The sequence below is a fragment of the Pagrus pagrus genome, assembly GCF_965226575.1.
Source record: "Pagrus pagrus genome assembly, chromosome: 19".
NCBI classification, from domain to species: domain Eukaryota; kingdom Metazoa; phylum Chordata; class Actinopteri; order Spariformes; family Sparidae; genus Pagrus; species Pagrus pagrus.
Genome location: NC_140203.1, coordinates 5,873,192 through 5,888,487, shown reverse-complemented (window position 1 = coordinate 5,888,487; position 15,296 = coordinate 5,873,192). Strand labels below are relative to the sequence as shown.

The window sequence follows — 15,296 nt, the reverse complement described above, 5'->3', positions numbered from 1 at the left end:
ATTTTTTTTGATCATTTGTTTTGAATATAAAATGTAAAAAATTTAATACAAAAAATAATTTAAAAAAAAGAGTACAATACTTCTACTTTACAGAAGGTTGACTGTAGCAGAAAATGGAAATACTCAAGTAAAGCACACATTCCTCAAAAGTCTAAGCTACATCAGTACATGGATAATTGTATTTAGTTACTTACTCATATGCATGTTTTTATGCAGGGGATTTATATGGCTATACTGTCCAATGGAGTACATTTTACACAAGTTACTGTTAAAGTACTGCAATACTAAGATACTTATATATTATAATTTTTGAGGAAGACATTTTGACAGATACTGTGTATGTTAGTAACTTTGTAGATTTAAATTATGAAATCAGTGATCACCCTATTATATATAATGCATATAACCGTTCAGTTGAGTAAATGCAATTTTGGGTCAAGATTTTTTTTTCTCTCTTTTATGTATGTTAGTGCACATTCACCAGTGTTCACCAATGTCAAACTCAGTCTGACAAAGACAATGGAAGTGTCAACACCTTGCAGCGTTATGATTGAATTATTTTATTTCTTTAAACACAGACAGCATCAGCAGTGAACCTCTTTGGACATGCCCTTTCTCCCACACACACCACATTTCTTTCTTCAGCAGATCATGACAAAACATTTACTTCTTAGATCAGTGGTCTTTAGAAATAAGGGAACTACTGATTGGACAGAAAAAAACAACAAAACAACAACAAAAGAAGGGTGGGTCAGGGACGAGAGTAAGAAGAGTTCATCATTTGGATTGTCTTGCGCGGCTCGTCCCAAAGATGTTATTTGATGTGAAGGTCTCCGTTTGCTCCATTTCAACTGTGAGGGCAGAGAGAAGGGACAAAAGTCAAAATGGTCCCCATCTTATATAAATTCAGTTCAGGAATAAACAAATATGAACGCTTACTTATACACAAAGTTATGGTCAAGCAAAGGGATTTCCAAAGGGATCCTCAAAAGCAGCCGTTGAACCAGAACCAACGGTAGCCGCCTGCTGTAAGATCAAGAAAAAAAAGGCCAAAATTACAAATGAATACTGTGACACTTGGTGTGTGGTGAACATTGTATACATCTGTGTGAATGTCTGTACCATGGCTACAGGTGGCCCTCCAAACGGACTGGAATTTGGGGCTCCAAATGCTTCATCAAACATGTCTTGACTGTTTGCAGCGGGAGTAGAGGAGAAGGCCCCATCGAGGAGGCCAGGGTTAAGGGCAGGAGCTGGTTTAGGAACATCTAAAGAGAAGACAGAGGACACAGTTAGTGACACATCTCACAGTCATCTTGCAAAATTTAGACTGCGTGGACTGCGATGCCTAATTGCAGCTGGTTTACCGTTAACAGCTGGTGGCATTTGATTGATATCAAAGTCGTCATGATCTGCACTATCCTGAGCCAGGCCCACTTTACTGGAAAAGTACTGATCGAATGTTGCGTTGCTGTTGGCGGCTGGAGCGGCGTTGGACCCCAGCTCCCCTTTCCTCGCGGGGATGGCAGGGGGTTTGGCAATCTGGAAGTCCTTGAACATGTCCTTTCCAGTCTTCTTCTCTTTATCTCCGAGGGGGTCCAAAGCTGTGAAGGCACTGTTCTCTACCCTTACTTCCTTAGCCGGTGGCCTTGGAGGAGGGCGTGCCGGGCCTTGCTGGTCACCCATCGCAGGGAATGCGCCCGACAGGAAAGGATTGGTCATGGCACCTGCTGGCCCAGCAGCTGGAGGCGGGGGAAAGATGTGGGGTGGGGATAAAGGTGGAGCAATGTGAGGTGGAAATTGGTGGCCCCAGGCCGTGGGTGGTATGGGCAGACCACCGAAGGCAGATGGCTGTGGGAAGCTGGGAAGCCTTGGGACTGGAGCGCTCATTCCCGGCATGGCGAACATGGAGGGTACAGTGGTGGCGGCTCCCCACATGCCTGCAGCAGGGATACATGTGGTAGCTGGAGGACCTAACTGAAGATTTCCTGAATATAAAGAAAAAGGAATATGGACGTTTAAAGGCAATGAAAGTCTAAACAACATCTTAATATTTGGACAAGACACAAAGTTCCCCTCTTGTTTATTACCAAGAGCAGCTATGGAGGATGGAGTGGAGCTGGCAGGTGTACTGTTGAAAAGGTCAGCTGAAGCAGGTGACACTTCAGAGGGAGCAGGAGCAGCAAACAGGTCTGCTCCAAACAGGTCACTCGATGTGGACTATTCACAGAAAATAAAGCAAAAATATGAAGTACAGCTGCACCACATTGGTGTACCTGATGTTAACCTGTTGGTGTTGTTCCTAGAACATCAAAATTAATGACGTTTCAGGCCCATCACTGCAACCGACCAACTGACGCTGTTGGGATGTCATAGCTTTTGCAACTCTTGTTCCTGGAACAGCTAATCAAATGTCCAATCTGTAAGATAGTTGATTGTTGAGTCCCAACTCTTCAAATACTGATGCTTTGGGTTGGTGGCCAGCCCAGGCAACCCAAAGTGTCAGTATTTGACAAGATGGGAACGAGACTCAACAAATGGGACTTTTAATGTTGAACTCATTAAAAAGCAAGCAAGTCCACTTCTGGAGCAAGCTATCAGGGCCAAATGGTTTTGGTTAGTTTCAGGAAAACATTGGTTTGGGTTAAAATATATATCCTTTCACAACGTTACTGTGACAGTCCTGGAGCAACACTAAATATGATGTTCCAGGAACAACACCAACTGGACAAAATCAGATCCTGTGCACCACACTGACATAATTTCTTTATATAATAACCAATAAACTATACAGTACTTAAAAAAAATAGTATTACAACGACAACAAATTATTCACCATAATTATCTAGTCAGAAATAGCCTTTATTTGCCTGAAGATGAATACATATGCATGCTTTGCCACTTACCTGGGCTTTTGTCACTGAAGCATGAATGTTAGAAAATAGATTAAGAGCGGAGATGAAAAAAAGGTAAAAGTGTCATTTATTCAAGCCAGTTAGAGAAGCATGTGACCACCGGTGCATGCAAAAAGACAGGACGGATCCAGACAACAAGCCCTTAACTGTAATCCTTAATTATAGGCCTTGCATCTTATCTTAACCAAATGCATCCCTTGCACGTTCCTGTGAGACACCAATGCAAAACCCAAATGCTCAGAAAGGGAGGTGTTAGCAAACGTATTGTGCATAAACCCATTTTTAGGCATCACACATGCATCTCTACTGTGTTTCATCTAGCTATGGAATTTCACCTTTGCACTCCGTCGACCTCGTCCAGCCTTAGAGCTCTGCGGAGGCGGATTTATGACTACTGAATCCTTGCTAATAGTCACTGGGGGTTGCGGGGGATGGGTTACGCCATTAGAGGAAGGGGCAGTTTGCAAAGATGAGTCAAAAAATGGGTTTTTGGTCGAGAGAGCCAGTCCAGAGTCATTCCCGTCCATCATGGTAATTGTGTTGCCCTGAGATATTTTGCCCCCTAGTGGCCACTGTCCGTTACTGAGAGCAAGGATCATGGTCTTGCTGGATAACCCATTTATCTGCTGACTGAGGTGTTCAGAGTCTCCATTCAAACCACCATTAGTAATTGTATTACTAGCGTTGCCAGCAGTGCTGTTTAGGTGATTAGTGGTGGTGAGGGAGATGTGTGGATTATCGGATGCCGACCGAGTGGGTGATTTAGAAAGGGGGTCATCTCTGAAAGGGTCAGTGTCTGGGGTTGGAAAGTAGCCAAATGTCGAGGAAAAGGGATTCTCTGTCTGGGGAGATGCCCGACGGTCAGGGGCACAGGAAGTTACAAAGGAGTTTCCCTTTATGCAATTCTGATTGCTGTCAACTTCAGCAGAAAAGTCCAGCAAGAGAATATCATTAGAGTCCTGGTTAACATGAGAGGGACAGTGGGAGAGAGAAAAGAAGAGTTTATGAATCAGTTCTGCAGAGGGAGAAAAACACGTGTTACCAAAATGAAAAATGAATTACATGGTGTGAAAAGACAAGAGATTTTAAAGCTGCTACCTGTAGAATACTTTTTAATAATATTTTAGTCCATTAGTCCATCTTCCAACCAAAACAAAATTTAGTTGGTCTCACACTCTCAGCACTAGCTTGCTGACATGAAGCTCAGCTAGTGAAATGGCTCAGCAACAGTAATGTAAAACACCGCAGGTACAAGACTCCAGGTGTCACCAAAGTCAACGCAAATGTCTCTTCGATAGATTCTACTTGTAGCAGCTTTAAACGTTTGATAGACAACATTGAGATTGGTATACATGTAACAGACACTCAATTCTTAAAAGATCCCTTTGACTGAAGTCTGAATTGTACAATTTATAAAATCCGATACTCCCAATCAGTAATTAAAAACAAAGATTGTGACTTTTTAAGAATTGAGTTCATCACAAACATGAAATGATCTTGGAGGTATTGAAGTTATTCATTGGAGACATGTTTTTTTCTTACAACACACTAAATTAGATCAAAAAGCAGCATGTAGCAAAACATACTGATACGATTGCACTTATCATTATTCTTATTATTTTCAGTTTTTCAAAAAAACTTCCTCTAGCAAAAGAATACAGCATAAAAGTCTGATAAAGCTAACTGTAATTATGAAAAGTCCAGTATTCTAGGGTGTCTAGTACACAATGTTTACATGCTTTACTGTAAAATAAAATATATGTATATTTTTTTCCCTTATACTGCCATTGCTGTAGCACCTCTATTCATCCTCTGTCTGACAGCTCAGTTTTAGCGCCTGTCTCTTTAAGGACCCCCTTCTGCTCTGAATAGTCAACTCTCACAGGCCTGAGCAGGCATTTCTCAGTGGATTGAGTGTTTTGATACTTTCACAGTATTTATATAGCACCAAGACTGCTTTATTAAAAAAAAAAAGAAAAAGACCACCTTTAAGATGTGTTAAAAAAAAAGTATAATACTGTAAATATCCAGCTACACTTCATTGACTAAGTTTCCACTATGTTGCCCAAATAAAGGGAACATTTTACACTACGGCACCACACTTACATTTGGAGCCTGGATGTCTGGAGGGGTCGACATGTCTCCAAAAAGGTCGAGCTGCTCCACTGGCTGGATGTCAAAAGGGAACAGAAACATACTGTATTTATTCAGCTCTTATAAATCATGTAAATTAATATCAAACTGTAAACACAACAGAGCAGAAATTCTTACTTGGGCAGCTTTTACTTTGTCCACGCTTTGCAACGCATCGCTTCCATTCTGAGGACAACACAGAAAAGCAGAAGGTTAAGTTAGGATTAAAAGGAAGTACTGAAAGAGGAAAAACAACGCTCGCTTCCAACTGCTTACCTCAACTACAGCGCTGCCATTTTCACCCTGTAAACAGAGGCAGACTGTTAATGATTGTACTTATTTTCTTATTTCACCGAGGCATGTGTCATTTCACATCATTTCAATGGAATGTCTGAAGATGTGATTCATGGAAGGAACACAGAGAGGCAGTGTTGGCTTTCAGGAGGTAGTATACACAGTGTGTACCCTGTCAACCCTCCCACATGGCCGTGCCAAAGTGCTTTTCTTTCAGAGAGAAAATGTTTTCACTGTTCGACTTTTGAAAAAAAAGTTTCCAGTTTAAAGTCAAACGCCTCTGGGACCAGTTACCTTCTGCGAGGCCTCTGCTGCCTCCTTCTTCCTCATGTTGAAGATGACATGGAACAGATCTTTCAGATCAACCACCAGGGGCTCTGCCTGTAAGGTGACGGAAATCAATCCAACTTAATTTTTAAAGCACTTTTCAAACAAATCAATGCAATTAAGTGTGAAAAAAGTTGCATAAAAGACAGGAGTGAAAAGGTGCAATATGTAAGAATTGGCCACCTGCCAAATTCATGCTCAAAACGAAGAGCCGCTAACCGCTGCTCACTGTAACCGCCTTTAGCAAGTTAGCTCACTTAGCCGTCCAGATAGCTGTCCTGACTGAAAGATCTGGGGAAGTGTTGTTTCTTACACCGCTAGCACAAGAGCTTTGGACCGGGACAGAACAAGGCTAGCTGATTAGCAAGCTAACTTAAGTGGATATCACTGCAACGCAACTAATATTCTTACATAGTGCACCTTTAAGATAATAAAAGATAAATAATAAAAGATAATACAAGCAAACAGAGAGAATGACAGACAGCACAATTACGTTGATGTTAAGAGTGTGAATGTGTGAGTGTGCGTTACCTGTTGTGCGGTCTTTATGGCAAAGAACTGATGCTGCCCTTCTGCTCCGCACACATATCCAAACGCCCTGTTGTCTGTGACATCTCTGGCGATGAAGGAGATCTTGTTCACCACGTGCTCGTGTTCAATCACCTGGGATACAAGGAGGATTGTTTTACTGGCCGGCCAATCGAAATCAAATGAGTGTGATGTGACGGTAGTGGTAGGAGACGGCAAAACTCACCCCTGATCTCTCATCAATGATCTTGATGCCCGACAAGGAAATGTTGATCCAGATCCTCTGTTTGTGTTTGCCTTGGGACCGAGCAGCTACTGCCATACCCTGGTGGAAGATAAATAATACATAGTGGTGTTTTACCTTTTGTAAACAAACAAACTTTAATTAAAAGCTAATTTCTGTACATTTTGTGCACACTGTCGCCCTCTGCTGTGCGGATACCTCTACATTATATATGTATACTTGTAGAAGGTGAATTACTTAATTGAAAAACATTTAGGGTTCACGTTTTAAAATGCTATTTCCTTCATCATTTTTCAAGAATTATAAAGCTAGCAGAGCACACTCTGAGGCCCCATGCTGCACCTTAAGTTTCATCATGGAGTCCTGACACATCTTGTCTCCTCTGGCCTCTGGGACATCATCGACACCAATCAGCTTGGCCTTGTACCTCACGCCGTCCCCTTGAAACCTGCCCACCAGGTACTCATCTGTCTTCTCTGGGACTGTAAAGTAACAAAACTATAATTTCTAAAAGATCAGAACAGAAAATCTTGAAATGAATTGCAATCATTGCATCTTCTGTCGCTCACCCTTCTTCTTCTCTTTCCTGAATGGGACCTTGGATGTGGCAGGGGAGGTGGGAGGGGTGTTGGAGGCTGTAGTCGGGGATGCGCCGCTGGGGTCGGCGGGGACGGGCGCGCTGTTCTCCACCTCTGCAGACATGGTGTGGAGTGAGCCTCAGTGAACGGCCACGGGAGGGGGGGGGGGGGTTAAGCAGACGGCAGCTCCGTGTTCAGGGGTCAGCGAGGTCAACCGAACAGATGACTCCTAACACCCACACATGCTTTTCTTGTTGTTTGTCTGGAGGAGGAAAAGGCGAAGTGGTGACAGTGCATGTGGGGAGAGAGAGAGAAGAAAAAAAAGAAAGGAGAAGGAATGTTAATACACACTCTTTCCTGCTAAGAGAAAAGCTGTGATTACAATACTGTCACTGGTCGAAAGCAGGGCTGCATGATGAGTTAAATAAATCGAACTGCGATTGTGATATGATTCATGATTTCTGGGAAGGATCGTTTTTGCGTCACATCTTCATTTTCACTGAAAAAACTTTTTAAATAATGACGATGTGACATTTGTTGGGATCTGTACCCAGAAAAAAAAAATGTTTTCTTACATCTGGAGAACCAGATTTGTTGGCCAGGCCATCTGTACACCAGTACAGCATGTGTGCAACGCTGCAGCACTACATTATATTTTACCTTTATCACACAAAATGCAGCTTCTGCAATTTGAATGTAGAAAGGTTTCTCAAGCAGCTGCCGAGAAGATCATAAACAATCACATTCTTTTAACAATCCACAGTAACCGTTTACAGCCCCCTTTCTGACAGAGAAGCAGAAGAGGACACATGACCCATAAAACATCCGTCTCATAACGACAGGACACACACACTTTAACCCTGCTGTGTCAGTTGTTCAGCCCTGTAAAGATCCATAAGATCCTAAAAAGGTCCTGCACGTCTTGAATCCATAAAACTTTATTAAGGGACAATCATTAAAGACGACTACTTAGATACCACATTTTGTTAGCATACTGTAAGTCATGTTTCAAACCCATAAAAACCCCTTTTGAAATATCTGAGCTGTGCCAAGCATGGCTCATCATCAAAAACATCATCATCAATCATCAGTTCTGAACCTCTCTGCTGCATTCACTGTGCAGGAAACACAAGGCCAAGTCACATGAGACAAAAATCACAGCCGACTGTAGCGGAGCTGAGATTCACCTACTTCTCCTCAATTAAACCAGGCATAATAAACTAATGCCATGTGGATTAATCACAGACACCATTTAACCAGCTAATGACTCCAACAATCACAACAATCAGCCCCGACAAAAAATATAAATAACAAAAGCCGTGAAGAACTCCAGCTCTGCAAAACCACTGGAAAACAACCAACTCAAACACAGCTCTGTGTGAGACGTACATACCTTTAGGACCAGTTCCAGAAGCAACACTGGCTCCAATACCAGTTTAAAGAGGCTGTGAATGCCGTAGGACAGACCAAAGGTTGAAAGTGGGCAAAGGTTGAGCAATTACCTGAGGTTAATCTTACGCTAGCAGAGCGAGAGATCTCGTGATGCCCAGCTAAGCATCTAGAAACGATGATTGGAGTCTTTGGAATGATCATTTACCGACAACGCTGTCCACATTATCAGAGCTGCCAATAAAGCCTCCACTTAACAGTGATGATGTGGAGGGAGAACAATCCAAATGCACCTGTGTGATCACGCAAAGTTCGCTCCAGAGGCATTGTTTGCAATGAAATAATTACGGAAGGTAATTTGTTTGATTCATAAAGGAAATGACAGTCACACAAGATAAGATAAGAGATGGGCCATTGAGTGTGTTCCTGGTTTGTGCCAGCTGTTACCTCTCTAAGAATTATATCCAATCCTCCATCCTTTCTGGGGACCGACACACAGATACAGAGATTCTGTTAATAACCCAGGGACCAAAAGCTGTTTTTTTTCCCCATTATGAAATGTTTTCACTAGCTGTTCCGATGAGTGTTACGTCACAAGAGCTACTGTACAGCTGTAAAACAATAAAAACTTAATTTAATCCACCAGTACCAGTAAAACCAAGAAAACAAGCGAGGTGAGGCCTGCTGTGTTTGGTTCCACTCGGTGACATTTAAGTTCCCTGCGAGGCACAGAGGCACACAAGCTGTTTCTGTTGCTGAAAGCGTGGAAAAAACAAGACACAACCCTAAACACTTGTTGATGCTCCATTTGCACGAGCGTGACACATGACCGTCCACATTGTCCAGTAACTTAGAGTGGGTGTCAGAGTCCCCGTAGCTGGAGGACAGGGCTAATAAAAAGGGCAAAATGTCAGCTGTTCATTGCAGATTTGAGTTAAAGGATTACACTTTAACAACAAACGACGGTCGCCGTTACACGACTAATGATGGGAAGGAAAAAATGTGAAGCTTTTTTTTTTTCATCCAGCCGTGTCACAAACAGTCACAGAGCGACAAAGTGTGAATTCATATTTGTCAGCAGAATAACTGCCGTGCAAGGGCTGAAATGTCACAATCCTGGGCCGTCAGGAAACGTAAACTACTGCACATCTGGAGGAAATCAGAGGGAATGACTCAGTCTGCAAGTGAATGAGATGGTGAAATACCACAGGCCCACTGTGGACACAAAGGGCATGCAGACACTTTCATACAAAATGATTTTTTTTATTTTTTTGCACCAAGGCTAGGATACACATATGTAGATATGTGGGTGAAAGATGCAACTTAAAACCTGTTTTTTGGACAGATTTAAAAAGATGTCTGTTGACAGGGCTGCAGCCTGAGAAGATTCTGGAAAGAGGGAGGAAAAAGTGTTTTATAATGTTTGTTATTCCAACAGTTCAGACAGGAAAAGGGCCGCGAAATGAGTCACAAATGACAACACAGAAAGCTGAAAGTTCAACCTCCCAAAAGTGATGATCCTTTCCTACAGTTAACGGGAAAAACAACTGATTTTAAGGTCAGTTTGAGGGCTGAAGAGCAGCTCCCACAAAGCTACTTGAGGTCATTATCATGGCTTTTTACAGGCGACATTTGAACATTACATAAAAAAAAACGACTACCTGTAGCTCCGTGGCAGATCCTTAATTAATGCATGGATGGAAAAAGTTACCAACACAGCGAGCCTACCTGTTTTGGGAAAGCGCGCAGTAAGATGTGGAAACCACCGCAGGAGAAACTCCGCTTTCTGTTCCCGTGATGCCTCCGCGGCTCCGGCGCAAAAAGTGAGTAAAAACCAAACACGGCGTCGGAAAACGAGCAGGAGTCAGATGTTTTCCGCTAAACGCCGTGGACAGAAAGGGAGAGACTGCTGCAAACTCCCAGTTTAACCCTTCCCCGACTGACAGACAGACCTAACTCACTGCAGATTTCAACTGGAGAGGGGGGCGGTGCGTTCACGTGAAAGAGAATATCACCGCCGGTCAGATGGCCCATGTGAAGACATACGTAGAGAAAGTGGGTCACGTTAAATGTTGCGTTATATCATGAGAAAACGGATTTGATTCAATATGATTTTTTTCCCCCAATCACTTTACAAATAGTATGTTTTACTAAGACAGTGATGTCCTCCATTAAATCAGCTGAAATCAATATTTTTACAACAACAGCAGATCAGATAGAGAGCCCTTCAATAGGGTTTTACAATGTATGTAAAATGTGTGTGGCAATGAATGGAGAAAGACAATTGTGCCCTGAACTACACATGTGATGTTTGTAAATTTAAAGGTGCACTATGTAGTTTTGGAGAAGATGAGAGAGAGATCTAAATTGACTTGATTGATTTTTTTTTTCATGCCTAAACAAACTGAGTAAACAAACTCAAACTGACCTTAAAGGACAACACAGTTCCATGCTGTTTCACTTTGTTTATATGTGGCGGACCCTGCCACCTTTCTAGCTTCAAACAGTGTTCTGAGGACCTTATTTTCCTCTGAGAAGAGCTTGTTTTGTCAGTTATGGAAAAAATAAATATTTCTGAGTTGTGAGTGACCTTATTAATATTGTAAATATTAAAATTCTGTGTTTTAGTTTCTTCTCTAAAACTACATAGTGCCCCTTTAAAGGGTTTGGGCCTATTTTTTAACTGGAGAAAGTTGCGGTTGGTCATAAAACTAATGAAATATAAGACTGAAAAACCTTTATTTAGTTTATGTCTAGTTTGAATGATCTCCTCTTAGTTGGATAAAAGAGAGAAACTTGAATTCAGAGGGTGTGCAGTTGTATTTTTCTGTTAAGTAAGGAAAATAGACCTCTAGGTATATCATTTCTTGACATTTTGTGAGTTTATTTTGTTCATTTATTACGTGAACAACTGACGTATATCTCCCAGCTGAAACTACAGGGGCTATCGGACTCTTGCCGGTACAAAATGACATTACGAGACAGGACGGGCAGTGGCTAGCTGGTTAGCATGCTTACTTGTAGTTACTTCACACTCTGTTGACAAATTAAGTTCAGTCTTTCCAGTGTTTTTAACTAAAATTCTGGCCATATCTTACAAATTTCTCCTTTAATGCAACTTAATTTTACTGTTTATGTTCATTCTCACGACTGTACACCACCTGTCCAGCATCAAACAACAGGGAGCTGCAAGGGACCATGGTGGAGCGTGTAGCTGCTCAAAGGAGGAGTTGGTGGAGAGTAAAAAGGTGAGCGAATATTTGACCTACATTCATCAGGTGGCCAGAAGCATGACTCCATATGAATGCTAATGTTGCTCCATGTCTGCTAGATGCATAAATAACCAACTGTTTGCTAACCATAGATTTAAAATAGAACTTGCTGGACCCAAAGATGGCGCCTATTCACTCCAGTGAGAATTTCTCACCTGGCGCATTCGCTCAAAAAGTATATTAACCTTGTTTGCAGTTCAAAGTGTCCAGTCAACAGTTTTACAGACATGTCTTATAATGCTGGTCAATGGGGGAAATGCTTTTTGCTGCAAGACTGGGAGTGACAACTTTACAAACTTAGAAAGCAAGACTAAGCGTCGTCATTGTCGTATCCAGGTCTAAATAATACATTCATGTTGCTAATATGTCATTGTTGTTTCAACGGCTTGTTTGCGCTGCCCCCAAGTGGCCAAAAAAAAGGTATTTTAGCTCTAATTTTCTAATATAATGACCTCCCAAATAGGTCTCCATTCCCACTACCAGGCCTTTAAGTAATGTCTAGATATTGGTACAGTTGCAACCTCCCTTGTTATTGGTAATCACAACAGCCTATCTATTAGTGGTTAAAAAATGGCAAAGACTTGGCTGAGATGAAGAAGGATTCCTTGTTGCTCAGCATTTGTGGCAGAAACTGAACTGATAACCGGAAAACCATGAATATATCCCACCTCCCCCTGCCAACACTGCGGGTCCACAGCACTGTATGGCTTTCAAATTAAAAAGCTCATTCATATCATCTAAACGTTATGCGCACTGAGCGTCATATCATAAAATGTAGAAGAAATGAGGGCAAAGACGAATCCAAACCAGAGAGGAAAAGCTCCAATGTTGCTAACGCAGCACAATTTTTCGAAAGACCAGACATTTCCTTTGCCATGCACCAGTGTTACTGCAATTACAGTAAACTGCTGGCTGAAAACGGGTCATCAACTTCCTCAGTTTAAATGTCTATTTTGCTTTAGATACCATGCGGTGATTAAGCCGTGTAGCTAATGACAGTTTTTATATTTGCTGTTCTAAGCGCTGAGCGCCAGTTATGATTTTCCCAGGAAGAAAAAAAACTCCAGCCACACAGGAAGCGCTTTGTTTAATGTTTGCAGAGGCATCAATAGATGTTTGTTTGGGATAATTAAGAGAAGATAAGGGTGGTTCGTATAGCCATAATTAAAAAGACAAAGAACCAGAGCTGCTTGAACAGACAAAAAACAAAGAAATAGAGACAAATTATTGGGAAAGGAATTCAAACCCGCTGTATGGCCACAAAACTGGATTAAACATCAACACTGAGATCTGCACTGACACGAGTAGTGATGTCAATGTGACTGCTTTCCTGTACACTGCTGGGTTTCACTTCTGTAATTGTGTGTTTTTTATTAATATGGCGAAGCATCCCATGGCAATTATATTTCTACATGTCAGACAACTTTTACATGACTGATGTTAACTTACACACAAGATAAACACCCCACAGCACTGCAGGTTAATGAAAGCTCAACTGAAGGCCTAGCAACACTCTTGGTGTGTGATGATGTTTCTGTTAGAGCTTAGTTAAACAGCATAAATCTTTTTCTTTATGCTCTGATCAATGCCAAACCACTGATGTTTAGGGAGAGGTGTTGGAGCTGCATGAAAGCACCAGTAAGTGTTTGAATTTGAGTAGAAATGTCAACATCTCTGCTCTCATAATTACAACTATTTGCATGGTCAGATACGAATAGATGTATGTGTGAGAAAACTTGCTTTTGATTGGCCCTTTAAAGCAACAAAATGTAACTTCCTAGAGAAAGACAGTTGATTGTTGAGTCTCGTCCCCAGGTCATTAAACGGCGTCCAACCCGAGCTGAAAACTCAACGATGTGTAAGATCTGTCAAAGGTCACTCCAAACATAAAGAGGGAAGCATATCACCAGGCTAACCGCGAGCTACTGCTCACTCTACTCTTTGCTGTAGTCATCTCTGACTGTAGCTACTAGCTGCTGTTAGCTTGTTAGCTCAGTTAACCGTGCAGCTGAGAGAAAAACTTGAGTTCAGAAGGTGTATGGTCGTATTATTCTGTTTAATAAGGACAGCATGTGTAAGAATATTTCCTCTCTTGACATTTTGTGACTTTATTTTGTTCATTTATTGAACTAAGAAGGCTAAGCTGATATACGGGAGGCTTTATTGGACTATCGCCTCTTGCAGTACAGAATGGGCTGGGGCTCTGCTAACTTAAGTAGATATCTCTGCAACAAAAGACATAGACGTCTTCTTCACATTTTGTAGATGTTAGTTAAATCAGAACAGACTTCTTTATGAATGAATACATATTTATTGCAATGTGCACATCAGATGAGAACTATGAGGCATTGTGACATCCATTATGTTTTAAGAGGGAGGGTGAAGCTGTTGAGTAGAACAGGAAACCTCAGACGGAGGCCAGACACTGGTGGTGGTGAGGCGATGAACAGGGTGGCTGAAGATCTGGATGTGATGAGGTGGACTCAACACGATTTTGCACTGAAACGACAGCTAAGAGGAGAAAAGATTTTAAAGTTTGACGGCGACAACCTTGATTAGTTGATTTAAATGCGGCAAAATCTGTTTGGTTTAACTGAAGGAGTAAAAGCCAATAGACAGCTGATTAAGAAGTGGGGAAAGAGAGAGTAAGAGAGAGAGAGAGAGGGAGAGAGAGAGTTGTGAATGAATGAACAGAAGATAGTCTTCCTCATTGAACTTCATTTCATTTTTCGAGATGTTTAAGGAGTCACATACAGCATAGATGAAAAGAAAATCAGTTATCTTGCTGCAAAGCTAACCGTGCACAACAGCCATATGTAATAATCACATCTAAACCTACTGAGTCAACCCTGATCCTGCTCATACACAGATCATGCACTGTATATAGTTCTGCAAACAGATGATTGCCGGGCAAACAAAAAACAAATTACGTTGCCTGATATTAAAGAGTCGTACACTTCACAGTTTACTGCATGTTTGAGGTCAGAGCTGAAAAATAAGAGAGAGAGAGAGAGAGAGAGAGAGAGAGAGAAAGGGACAGAGGAAGGATGTCCTTCCTGCTTTTGTATCTTGTGTTCTGCTGACAGAAGCTGGTTTCCAGGAGATGAGCCCCTCACAAGCCAGATTACTGACTAGCTGAGGGTCTTTTTTCCCTTTCAGTCACCAAACGCTGGCCTGATCTTTTTCACAACCTCTGATCAAACATTTAACATCATCAACTGTCCATCATGAAAACATCCAGATAGAAATGAAGAGCCATCACATCTGACATATGACGTTCATACATTGTATGTCGTAAAATCAGGGATTGCAACAATATGTTTTCTGGCGTAAGATGTCGCTAACCTTTCCCGTCAATGACGTGTCCAGCATCACTGTCTGATGACGTTGCGTTAAAATGATGGTTCCCTGTTCCTCTGAATGTGATTCATTGTCTGTTTGGATCACTGTCGCACCCAGTGCAACTGCACACTTGCACACAGGAGGACGTGTTGGATACCACAAGTGAACCTTTCTGTTGAAAAGGAAAAGTATCCAGACTACAGATGGCCCAAGTCAGCACATACACATTAGAGGATTTATTTTTATGATATGAATGCTGACAGGGACAATCTAA

General features: G+C 41.7%; 1 protein-coding gene across 2 annotated transcripts; it reads right to left on the bottom strand.

The window, feature by feature from the left end:
* Positions 1-544: 544 nt before the first annotated feature.
* Positions 545-10,379, bottom strand: dab2 (DAB adaptor protein 2). Of its 2 annotated transcripts, XM_084382483.1 has the most exons (15): positions 10,137-10,379; positions 7,011-7,281; positions 6,784-6,923; positions 6,424-6,522; positions 6,201-6,332; positions 5,637-5,723; positions 5,325-5,351; positions 5,187-5,234; positions 5,022-5,084; positions 3,251-3,874; positions 2,091-2,220; positions 1,368-1,988; positions 1,123-1,268; positions 940-1,026; positions 545-851 (listed from the first exon to the last, which is right to left on the bottom strand). In XM_084382483.1, exons 2-14 carry the CDS (start codon positions 7,141-7,143, stop codon positions 958-960), a joined length of 2,319 nt encoding a protein of 772 aa, XP_084238609.1. In that variant the 5' UTR covers positions 7,144-7,281; positions 10,137-10,379; the 3' UTR covers positions 545-851; positions 940-957. The 2 variants fall into 2 exon arrangements, with proteins under 2 accessions (XP_084238609.1, XP_084238610.1); XM_084382484.1 differs by lacking the exon at positions 3,251-3,874 and having other exon boundaries at positions 10,137-10,376.
* Between the last annotated feature and the right edge of the window lie 4,917 nt (positions 10,380-15,296).

Bases quoted from the DNA above. Each gene is read 5' to 3' on its own strand.
- dab2 (XM_084382483.1), bottom strand. From the start codon at position 7,143: ATGTCTGCAGAGGTGGAGAACAGCGCGCCCGTCCCCGCCGACCCCAGC. The intron at 5,235-5,324 runs GTAAGCAGTTGG...TGTTGTCCTCAG, and splicing joins ATGGCAGCGCTGTAGTTGAG to AATGGAAGCGATGCGTTGCA. The intron at 5,085-5,186 runs GTAAGAATTTCT...TTTGACATCCAG, and splicing joins ACAAAGTAAAAGCTGCCCAA to CCAGTGGAGCAGCTCGACCT.